This window comes from Rissa tridactyla, chromosome 1 (genome assembly GCF_028500815.1).
Source record: "Rissa tridactyla isolate bRisTri1 chromosome 1, bRisTri1.patW.cur.20221130, whole genome shotgun sequence".
In the NCBI taxonomy this organism is placed as follows: domain Eukaryota; kingdom Metazoa; phylum Chordata; class Aves; order Charadriiformes; family Laridae; genus Rissa; species Rissa tridactyla.
In genome coordinates, this window is record NC_071466.1 from 48,451,395 (window position 1) to 48,463,517 (window position 12,123).

The following is a 12,123-nucleotide window of genomic DNA, read 5'->3' on the forward strand; positions in this document are numbered from 1 at the left end:
CCTTCCTCTTGCTCTGTTCCAGACATACATTGAAAAAAAATAAATTGTTTACTTGTCTTCTAAATACAGTTAAGGAAAGAAAACCACTTGAATGCAATTTCCTGCAAGATTTCATTAGTCTCATATGTCTTCTGTCTTTTCCCGGTTCAATACAACATTTTGTTTAGCTGTGAGTAATAGATAAAGATATTCCTCACAGGCTGCAGTTATCCCTCAGCTCCTTGGTACCCTATCACAGAGAAAGGCTGCGTATGTCTGAACTGCATCCTAATTTAATAAGGAAAGAAGTTTAGTCATAGTCTAGTCCTGAACTTTAACCATTATAGTGCATTTATGAGGCAGGCTTTCATGCAGTAGGCTTAAAACAAAATACAGACCATCGTTACCTTTGTTACATGTATGTTTAATGACCGTTTTGTGGACTTACAAAAATATCTGTGTTATTACAATTTCATATCAGTCAACAAGTAGAATTAGGAACACGCAAGGACTCCTGACACTCTTTGAAAAGATGTGGTTTCTGCACATATAGACTAAGAATTCAACAGCTTGTCTGAACATGTTAATATTGCCACCCTTCAGGTTTAGGCTTTTAGGGTTTTGGGTTTTTTTGTTTAGATAAAGTATGTAATTCTTCCATTACTCAATATAAGGATTCCTACTGATAGCTATCAGGACAAATCTCAGAAGTTTGTGTACATAACACGACTTTAAATCATATCTCCTAGATGTTCATAAACACCTCTGAAAATTCTCAGACAGTTGTGCTGGTGTAGCACATGTGTCCAGGCATCCTCCAGGCAGAGTTACAACATGCTGGAGTTCAGGGACATTTCAAAAATATTCCTTAATATTTCTAGAATACTTGACTTGACAAAATGTAAGACTTTTCAAAGGCTGCCAACTTTCTCTTCTTGCTCATGGACCAAGCAAAAACAGCAACTGAAAGTTTCCTCATTACCTTCCACTATCTACTAAATTGCTGTTTCTAGAAGACATGATTAATTAAATCTTCTTTTCCATCCAGTTCCAATGAAGGCACCAATATTGCCAGCTATGTGAAGAACTTAAGGGCATTAGAACAAATCAGAAATATTTCTAAGGCTTGAGCTTTACTAAAAAGTATTCTTTTTCTGGAATTCTTGCATTGATGTAAACCAATTAATGCACTAGGCCAAAGAATGACAAATGTTTTCTAGTTATAGCAGCCTTACACTCCAACTTCTGCAAATTAAAAAAAAATAATAAAAAAAGTCAGCTGCTCACATCACTTTTCCATACACAGAGAGGATTTTTTGCGCTATGTTCAGCCTCGAGCCCTTGCAGACAGAAAAGGGAAAAGGCAAACGGGAAGTCTATTCCCGAGATCACTTTGTGACCATTGAGAGGGTCCTGGAAAAGAGCAGTCTGCTCTCCCCAACCACAAAGCCAACAGCACAAAGGAAGTATCATCCACATCAACGACCACGGCCCAAAACTTTTACTATCTTTTGTTAAAGCCAACACTGTTTCACTTATTTGGCCTTCTAAGCAACTCCAATTACACTGTTTTTACACACCATGCATAATGCCCAAATAGTGGGGCTGTATCTCTATTGAAAGGATTGCAGTATGCAGCACGCACAGTGTGCCAGTTTATCTTCATGACACAAAAAGACAGGCATAACCTGTATCAATGGCTTTCAGCCAGCTTCTAAAAAAAGTTAATAAAAAAAAAAGTGGGTTAGAAAGGTAGATTTTCTCACTTAAGGCAGCCTGAGATCACTTGAGGATCTGTCCCAGCAAAATTGTCTCTCAGTCTCTACCATTCTGAAGTTGCAGCATAAACGTCAGTCTGCTTATTAGTATGAATTGTCTCTCTTCAGACTTACTTGCCCTTCTACATCAGCACCACATCTTAAAACACACCAGTATTGTTTTTATTACATCCCACTACATTTGCAGTGTGTGTTTTGTTTATGGAAAACTCAAGAAAAAAAACAAAACAACAACAAAAAAAAAGAGCATGCAAGCACACCAGATTGATTTATCACTCCCCCTTTGGAAATGCCCCCATTCTTCAGAATCAAAGTCAAAATTTTGCTGGTTAGGACATTCTCTGAGAGCAAGAGCACGCAACAGTCCAGTGGACTCTTGACACAGAATACAAGCAGCAAAGAAATCTTGTTGACTTGTAGTACGGTAGTTTCTCTGATGTGCTTGGCTAACACTGGCTTGAATTTTCAAGTCTCCTCTTGACTTTTCTAGTTCAGAGCTTGGAGTGAGGCAACTACATCAATATTCTGATTTAATTAGAAAGCAGACTGCTGATCAAAACATCAAGCAGAGTGCCACAGATTAGAGTTGGATTAAATGCAAAGACAAAAATATATTAAAAGGCTTTTGAATTAAATTCACCTTTCTACCTTTATTTAAAATTAGCCTCTGGGCTTCATTTCAGAGAATAAATTTTAGGTCTCCAGAAAAGCTTAATGCATTAACTCAGTTTTATAAGCCTAGATGGTGGGAAGTAAGTATTTGAAATAAACAAAGTGTTAGGACAAGTACATTCTCCAGTTATTAGAAGACAGAGATAGAACTGCAAGTACCTGCAACTACCTACTTGACATTGCTATTCTTCAAGAAAAATTGTATGCTTGTTATATGTAACTTCATATGCTCCTTATACTTTAATATTATTGTTGAGTCCAAGCGCACCTGAATTTTACACACCTAAGTGTTAACACAGGATTTACACTTCTTTGTGTATCTTCCCAGCCAACATGTTCAGGTGCCTTTCTGCACTCCAGAGTTAAATGTGTAGTTTCTTACATGTAGCTTCTTACTCTTGGATATTAGAAAGTCTACAGTGACGCTTCTCCGTACACATCCTGATCTTTTTTCTACCAGGATGAACAAAGCTGAACACATTTTCACAGACACTGCAGAGCTGGCTTCGAGTACTCAAAAGCGAAGAAGTCTTCACAGCTATGCAAGGATGATGCTGACAAGTACCTGTCCAAAAGACAAGGATACATACCTTGCTGTACAATGGCACTTTATTCCCTGTGCAGAACGGAAAGTTTACTTGAGCTAAGTCTGTCCAAAATTTCAATGTAAATAAAAGTTGTCCTCAAACTGTTTCAAGAACAGCTGCCATTTCCTTGAACTGTTTGAAGAAGTTCTAAAAAGCAAGAGTTAAGATAAGTTTCAGCTTCTTGAAGAAAAGCTTGAACTGTAGTTCAAACTAGCACGTTAAGACAAAAGTCACAATCCATGTTTCTCATACTCCCTCGTACTCTCCAGTTACAATTTGCAGCTTGAACTGAAAGTTTCTGCTTTTCTTTTTGTGGGCTGGTTGGCATTTGGGCACATTCACTATTAAATCTACATAGGTGATGCCTTATTTGCATAGATTTGCCTATTAAGAGGAAAAGATGCTATGAAAGAAAAATACAAAGCAGCTCTCGCACCACAATAAAACAAACACCAAAAAAACCTTCTTACACAAATGTTTCTATTCCCAGCTGAAATAATCCAGGCTTCTGAAGTACAGCATCCATGTCTTACCGTAGCTGAACAGCAAGTTATTAAATAGATTTCAACCAGAATGAATACAACATTTCACAATACCTAAGGATTCAGAATATCCTTCTCAAATCCCTGGCAGTCCAGCTCCATGGATTTATTTATTTGTAAGCTTGTATGATATTCTAAGTGACATACTTGCCCTTTAAACAGGAATGACAACAGAAGTGCCACATTTATACAGAATTAAACAAAGTTACATAAATTCATAGGTGAAGGCATAGCAATTAAGAGCCAGTGGTGACAAAGCAGACTGACCTCCGTTCCTAATTATTACAAGTGTTAGGCTTAACGCAAGTTTTAGATTTTGAGGCTGGGGAACAGTACCATAGATTTAGAATATTCCATTCGTTTTTAATAAGGCAGAGTGACAGCTGACAAGAAAGATCCAAAAGTCTTTACATCTTCATTTGTTTGCTTATTTGTAAGAGACCCAATTAATTACTGCTAAATTAACACTTTCGGATAAGTGATGTAGAACTAAATACTATGAAATAAGTATTTAGCTTCAGTGTTTTAATAATTACTTAATGCTTCATTTTTCAATTACTGTATTAGTAAATAAGCAACACAAACTTATGCATCAAGGTATACAGTTGCTCCTTCACAACATCACTGTTGTTTTTAAGAGACTGAATCAAGTAGCATTGATTACAGACCTTGAACTGTGGGATCGTCATTTCAAAAGATTTGTCTGTTATTTGTCCTGAAGGGTCTGCCACTTTTAGCGTCACTGTAACATAAGGGTACTTCAGAGACCTGCAGGTGTCAGAGCTCATCGCAACTCCCAGTTTCCACTTAATATCTACAAACTACAAAGAGGAATATAATTGGAAACAGCGTTGAAGAAAGATCTTGCCTACTGTTTCTATTTTGTTGGATGAATGTTTTACAGACAATATAGGACATCAAGAACTCCTATCCAAATGGGAAACAAACATGTACACTCAAATATTATTGTGAATACAAAATCATCTGCCCTTCCTTTTCATAGTGGAAAAAAATAAGCTATTTAATAAGTTACTTCACTTAATCTGTTTTCCTTATTCAAGTCCTGTCAATAGCCAAGTGCACTCTATTTAAAGTTCTAGTGTTCTAAGAGGAGCTTGAGCCATAGAGTTCACCTAGCTTGTGTATCGTTCATGCTTTTGTCTTTTTCTTTTTTTTAGAGGTTTCCAAATCAAGTGGAAACATAAGAAAAACCTCACACAGTGCACAAAAATTTTATAACAGCGACAAAGGAAAAAAAATAAGGCATTCATAACTGTATCTTAGATAAATCAAAGTAAAATATAAATACATTTCAGACAGGTAAGTTATCATTTTTAGCCTTTTTATGATAAGTAGAACTGTTGAATAAAGTGAAGTAAGCCTTTAGAAGCTTACTATCAAGCCTCAAAGATTTTTTTCCCCCTAATTCTGTATTCTTTTAAACTGTTGTTAGAATAAAAGATCTTAAAATGCAAAAACACTGCTATTTTTTCAAAAAGGGAAAAAAAAGGAATGCTGGAAATTGACAGAAAGCATCTTTAAAAGAGTTTAAACTTAAGGGAGACATAGAATAAAACAATTAAGTGCTGGTGTTATCAACTCTAAAGTATAATTCAAGTTATATTTAAAACAGATTTACATAAACCGCTAATACAATTGTCTGCCACAGTGACTGCCACTCACCTTCCCTAACAGTACTTACAAAGCACTGATTTTTAGAGAAGTATGAAATGTGCATTTATCATCCAAACAATAATATTGGAGAACTGTTCAGCATTTAGACAACCTTTACTGTATATGCTTCTTTACCTGGGTAGACATTTGGCAGCTATATATGCATGTAGGAAAGCTTTAGGCAGTCAAGATACCACCACATGCTTGACAATACAACATACACAATGAAGCACTGACATTTCTGAAAAGTTAATAGTTAGCTCAACTGCACTTTGTCATTTACTTACCTGCCCCATTGTGGCCATATTTCTTGCATCTTCTGAGACGCTAATGGATTTGCCCTGCTCATTCCATACATGACGAATAACTTGAACTGCATGTTTTGGCAGCGCGCTGACTGCATTGCCCAAGGTGGCGACGAGTTCTTCCGTAGAGAGATTGTTTCTGGCTGCTGTGCTATAGGTATATCCAAAGAATACCATGTTAATTCCATTCTCTGTGAATTTAATACAATTTCTCACTTCACCCCAGACAGACACATAAAGCAGAAATAAAAAATTGCCTATGTACTTTATAATAATTAGGCAGCCTGTGATTTATTTTTTTCCATAGTATTTTACTAATCTTTTGTATCCACATGTGAAAAACCCACGACTTCTAACATATCTTAATATGCAGAGACCAAGCTTTGCTGGGCTTGCACAACACAATATTAAAACAAAAATAATCACAGCCTCCAAGTGCTGCTGCAACTGAAAAGACGCCATAATTCAGTGAAAGATGTGTGCACAGAGCACTTAAACAACATTATTACTTTAGAAACAAGGCTGTTTAATTAAACATTTAGAAGAGGTAATTTTAAGGATCACCAAAAAGCAAGTAAGGACCTCTAGGCAGTGGTATAATTGGTACTAACAGGAGTCAAATGATGCAATAACCCTCAACTGAAAAGGCAGCAAGTCTAGAGGAAAATTGCAACTTGATTTCCTCGACAGAAACAGGTAAAAAAAAATATCACACCCTAGGTTTGTTTGTGCAGATCCACTCCTCTTAAAGAGACATTAATAAGAGAGAAAAAGAATTGGTCCTCCAAGTAGCATGGTTTAATATAATTAAGGGTTTATATTTTATAGAGGAAAAGTAGTTGTTAAATTTATACTAATTTATTTTCTTCAGTCATATTAACATCACGTAAAACATTTCGATACTAGATATTAAAAGCAAGATCTTGAAAATTTAATCTTTCTGAAAATAGAAAAATTTACATCAAAAGAACAGATGAAAACACTACCTAAAAACTCTACCTTTATCAAAACAGAGTTCCATATTATAAAACCGTGTGCCCTTCAAACAAGAACAAACACTAGTTTCTAATCTCTAAAAAAAAAGTTTTTAGAACACACTTCTTCCAGGCAAAGGCCTAGCTTTAGAACTGAGCTTAACTTCCTCTTTTATTTTGCCAGTAGTTCTAAAGCTTGCAGAAAGGATCTTAGAACAATTTCCTCTCTTCATTTTTTTTTTAATTACAAAAAGTCAGACTACATATTAAGTAACTACACATTTTTTAAAAACAAACTAAGCCAAGAAGTTTTTTTTGTGTACCAAGAGTTGCAAACTTTTGCTCTTTTCCCAAATCAGCTCATTTTATACCCACATTTGGTGTCACTTTTTAATACCACTATTAAGTAGGGATGGAAGGGAAAAAAGGCACAAGGCAAAGTAAATTATTTTGTGCTTACCTAAATAGAAAGGAAATAATGTTAGCTATTTTTGCCAGGTCACCAACATTAATCTCAATCCCAGACGTTTGAATTCTCTAGAAACAGAATGTTCAAACAATTACAAATAATAATAAATTATGCATTAATAAAAACCTCCTTGTATATACATACACACCCGTGACAAAAAATTGATTTAGGGAATCTATCCTCTATAGTATATACAGCTAATATACATGCTTATAAGTGCTAGTATCCAAACCTACCTGACACAATTCGGCTATATTTACACCTGGGATCTTACGGTTCAGATGTTGAATTATCTGTTCACACTGTAAAGAAAGTAAGTTTGAAAACATTCTTAATGCATGTTTTAATATACAAGACAAAGCTAGTTTGAATACTTGGGAGATTACAAAACAAAAAAGAAAACTGGTTAATGCAAAAATGGACAACAGGAGGATTCTTCAAATGCAGAGAGAATAGTCATTGAAATGACTGATTTAAAAGTTACATCAAATCCAAGAAAAGCAAATAAACTCAGTCAAGGCTTTTAGTCTAGTTATTCCTCACTAGCTATTCCTACTTAATACATCATTTTCATACTAACTGAACCATCACCTTATTCAAGTGTACACTACAGTAAACAAGCTGAATGTTTACTAGCAAGCTGGCTCGCTATCTCATTTAGATGAAAGGCAAAAGCCACATTTTTAAAAGTCTTCTGTGATAAAAACACAAATTTAAAGCAATCTCATTGCTCTTAGCAGGACTGGTCCGTTTTATGAGTCATGTAAATCCAAGCTACCACATACATAAGATTCCCTTTGCAACAGACAAACACCAGAAGAGCTTAAACAAAAAGGCTTCCCAGAATCAAAGCGCATCAGTAGCCCTTCCACACCCCATCTAGTGCCCTACTTACCAGTTCTGCAAAAAAGTCTTGAGGTATTACATTAATCTTATCTGCTGCACCACCAACATCTGAAAAGCACAAGCAGTAGAGATCAGAAGCAAATCCTTAAAGTATTATTGCAATAAGTCTAATCTCTGAAGAATTCCTCGGTCATCATGCATGCGTTTACCTTAAAAGCAAAGCTTTCTTTAGGGGGGATTGTCCTGAATTGCATTAATGTAACCTGCTCAACGTCCCAAGAAAAGCCTAATACGAGAGACTCCATAAGGCCTCGAAGCCCCAGGCTGAGCCTATGCACAGCTTGACAGCCCTCAGTAACTCCCCCGACCCTGGGGAGCAGCACCCACACCGAGTCCCTCAGCTTACCGGGAAGCCAGGCATTCCCAGAGCTGCCCTGCGGCAGCACAGGACCGCTACTCTCCCTAATGCTAACGCTGCCTCATCCAGGCCTCCTCCTGGTGGCGAAGCTCCCACGGGCAGCCCGGGAGGGCCCCCACTGGCCCACCACAAACCTCCGCCCACGGAACGGCAGACCCCAGACCAGGTGGCTCCGCAGCACAGCCCGCTGCTAAACCCTCAGGGAAGCGCTCCCCCCACATCCCGTCCCACGGGCCCGGGTGGGCCCAGTTCCCCCGGCCTCACACCGGGGTCCCCTCGGGGTCCCCTCACCCAGGGCCTCCAGCGCCCGCGCCAGCACCGCCACAGAACCGGCGGCCATGGCGCCGCGCACCCGCCGAGGCCCAACTTCCGCCACACAACGTTAGCTGCTCCGATTGGCTCCGGGCGGCACCAGTGCGAGGCAGGGCCAGCGGCCTCGCCCTTATTGGCTGCCGGGCGAGGCGCATGCGCTCTTCTCCCCTTGTTGGGGGGGAGGGCGGAGAGTGCCCGCGCGCGCGAGTGGCCGGTGGCCACTGCCTCGAGGCTGAGTGGGTGTGAGGCCCAAGGGGTGGGTGGGGAGGGCTTTGTCTCTCTCGGGGTAAATCGTTTCTTAAATAGATGAAATTAAAGCCAGGTCCGCGTTTTAAAACGCTACTGCGTCTGCAGGCAGCAGGTGGAAAAGGCCATCTGCGGCTCAGGGCAGTGCAGGCTGGGGCCTGTCCATTCTTCACCTCAGGCGGGCCATGTTCTCGTGCTGCCAGCCCCCGTGTGGGTGCTTGTGCTAGCAGTGTCTTGGGAAATGGCGCTGGCAGGAGAATCCTCTGAGGAGGCTTTTGGGAGTGCCAGTTCAAGTCACACCTGGTTTGCGCAATGAGTTGTTTACTGGGTTTGGTTTATTGTTAACTGGCATCAGGGTTTTCTTGGTGCTCTCTGTTACAGTCTCGGGTATATAAATCATGCGCTGTTCTGTGTGCATGCAGCACATGTGGTGTATTGAATGTAGTACAGATTACATAGAGTGACCATGCTTTCTGCAGGTGTATTGGGAAAATGTCCTGCACACCTACAAATAAACAATTAATGGAGGATTTGTGTAGATAAACTATGTCTTCAGTTTAATGGGAAAATGGCCATTTATTGTAAAATGACAGCTACAACCATGTTCAACAAACTTTGCATACTGAAATAAGTGTGGGGTGTGGCTGGAGCCCTAAAACAACATGGATCAATCACCATTTTCAACTTTCAAAAATAGCAAATATCCTTAGATTTCTCTAGTAACCATTTTTACATTTGCTTTTAACTTTTTTTTTCTATGTTGTAATGCTACAATCTCAGTACATCTATTGTAAAACTGTGACAGAGCAGCGAAACAGAACTTGTCACGCAAACTACTAAACTACTTGTCATGAGTTTAAAATTACGTATTTTCAATAAATGTTAATGAAAGAATTTAGAAGATTCTTCAGGAAAGGAGTAATTATTATGGAACGTGGTGTGTGTTTATGAGCTTTGTACAATTACGGTCTGTCTAATCCTGGCCTCTCCCTTTTAAAGTATCTAATTAAGTGTGCAAATGTTTTTAGGTATTATGTGTTTTCATGACCTCATGATTGTCAAAACACTAGAAATGTACGTACTGGTAAGATCTGTCTGTGATAACAAGGACTTGATTAACCATCTCTTTGTGCTTAACTTAGGTAACTATTACATACTTTGTTATCTAGAGAACTTTACATATTATTTTATATTACAATTTCATTGTCTCGTAGTAGCGCCTGTAGCACTATGACTAATATTTGTTATATTACTTTTAATTCTTTCTCCAAGATCTGGAGGTAGACGTGGAGTTGAATATCTTATTGGTTTGGTAATTACAGAATCAATTGCTGAAATTTGGAATTATTTTGGGGTTATTTTCATCAACGTGTAAACATGCATTTAGTTCTTTGAATTTGGAAAAGAAGGCAATGAAGTATGTAGTGATTTCAGCTTGTCGGCCCATGCACAGAATTAAACTGTCTGACTTTGGAAAATTCTGCCTTCTGTAAGTGTGCTCTATGAAGCTTTTTCGTGGCAGAGGAAGGTAGATGCAGGCTGTGATGGTGATGTGACAGTGCAGGCCCATCTCTTAGCTAGGTAAGGGCCAAGAACTTAATATGAGGAGACACGTGAAGACTTGAAGAAACTAGAAGACGAATCTCATGAGCTGCAACGAGGCTGGACTGCTGAAGAGATACGCTACGGTATTGTTGACAGGTCAATACAGAGGCTTCAGGCACAGACATGTAGCCTTACCATAGTCCTGCTAAGTGATAATGTGGGTTAAATAAAATAAAAACATCATTAGGTAATTTACTCCATTTCATAAACTTAATATTTGCAGAATGAGGTGTAATTTGCCTCAACACTCTATAGAACTACACCACATTCTTCAAAGACCTTTTCAGGCCGATGGGAGGTATATCTGTTACCTCTTTTCTCCAGTCTCTCAACTATATGATATCCGCAACATCCTGCCTTTCTGGCCGCCTGGCACTTTGGTAGTCCCATCTCTACAGTACCTAGAAACAGCATTTGCTCATATTATACTCCTTCCTTCTCCGACAGGACTCTGGTTTGCCTGTAAACTGGCACGGTTTCTGTCTTTCCTCCACCCTCGATGTACATGCATGCTCTACGACCAGGTCTTACTGGGCACGTGCTGGGCTGGCCTGGAGGTCCAGCTCATGGGCTTCCAGAGGCTGGGTGGAGAATAGTTTGAGAGCAGCCCTGAGGAGAATGACTTGGGCATATTGGTTGTTGAGAAGCTCTATGTGAGCCAGCAATGTGCACTCACAGATCAGAAAGCCAACCGCATCCTGGGTTGCGTCAAAAGCAGCGTGGCCAGCAGGTCGAGGGAGGTGATTCTGCCCCTCTACTCCATGCTGGTGAGATCCCACCCAGAGTACTGCGTCCAGCTTTGTAGTCCTCAGCACAAGAAGGACATGAACCTGTTGGAACGGGTCCAGAGGAGGGCCACAAAGGTGATCAGAGGGCTGGAGCACCTCTCCTATGAAGACAGGCTGGGAGAGTTGGGGTTGTTCAGCCTGGAGAAGAGAAGGCTCCAGGGAGACCTTGTAGCCCCTTCCAGTACCTAAAGGGGGCCTACAAGAGAGATGGGGAGTGTAGTGATAGGAGGGTAACGGTTTGAAACTGAAAGAGGATAGATTTAGATTAGATATTAGGAAGAAATTCTTTACTGTGAAGGTGGTGAGGCACTGGAACAGGTTTCCCAGGGAAGTTGTGGATGCCTCATCCCTGGAAGTGTTCAAGGCCAGGCTGGATGGGGCTTTGAGCAGCCTGGTCTAGTGGGAGGTGTCCCTGCCCGTGGCAGGGGGGTTGGACCTCAGTGATCTTTAAGGTCCCTTCCAACCCAAACCATTCTGAGATGGGTAGAGAAATGGTATTCCCAGTAAAGGAGTAGCTGGGGCCACGGCACCCGGCGGGAGGGCGGCAAACCACTCCCGCGGGCTGCCCCGGCCAGAGCCGGGATCGGGACCGCCGAGGCACCACCTCTTGCCATGCTGGGAGAGTCCATTGCCGGGGGGGGAACGAAGAAGGTGGGAAGCGGGAAATCCTCCCGCCATCTCTTGCAGCCCGGGAGAAGGCGTTCGTCGCCATGTGAAGCGCCTCGTGCTGCCGCTCCGGAGCCGGGGAGAGGTTTGGTTTGGAGACGCGGGAGCGTTCGGGGATTTTTTTAATCCGCTCCCACCCCCCCCTTCCCTCTTTCCCGGTGGTGCGGTCCCGGGTCAGGTCTGAGGCGAGGCGGCGTGAGGCGCTGTCAGTGCCGGTACTGGGAGCCGTCGCCGCTGCCGCCACTGCCGACATGGAGCCCCA

The 12,123-nt window shown here is 40.8% G+C and overlaps 1 protein-coding gene across 2 annotated transcripts; it reads right to left on the reverse strand.

Moving 5' to 3' along the window:
- Positions 1-382: 382 nt before the first annotated feature.
- COMMD6 (COMM domain containing 6) lies at positions 383-8,654 on the reverse strand. Of its 2 annotated transcripts, none has more exons than XM_054189085.1 (7): positions 8,536-8,654; positions 7,876-7,934; positions 7,217-7,282; positions 6,972-7,048; positions 5,520-5,688; positions 4,227-4,379; positions 383-2,994 (listed from the first exon to the last, which is right to left on the reverse strand). In XM_054189085.1, exons 1-7 carry the CDS (start codon positions 8,582-8,584, stop codon positions 2,968-2,970), a joined length of 600 nt encoding a protein of 199 aa, XP_054045060.1. In that variant the 5' UTR covers positions 8,585-8,654; the 3' UTR covers positions 383-2,967. The 2 variants fall into 2 exon arrangements, with proteins under 2 accessions (XP_054045060.1, XP_054045059.1); XM_054189084.1 differs by having other exon boundaries at positions 383-3,163.
- Between the last annotated feature and the right edge of the window lie 3,469 nt (positions 8,655-12,123).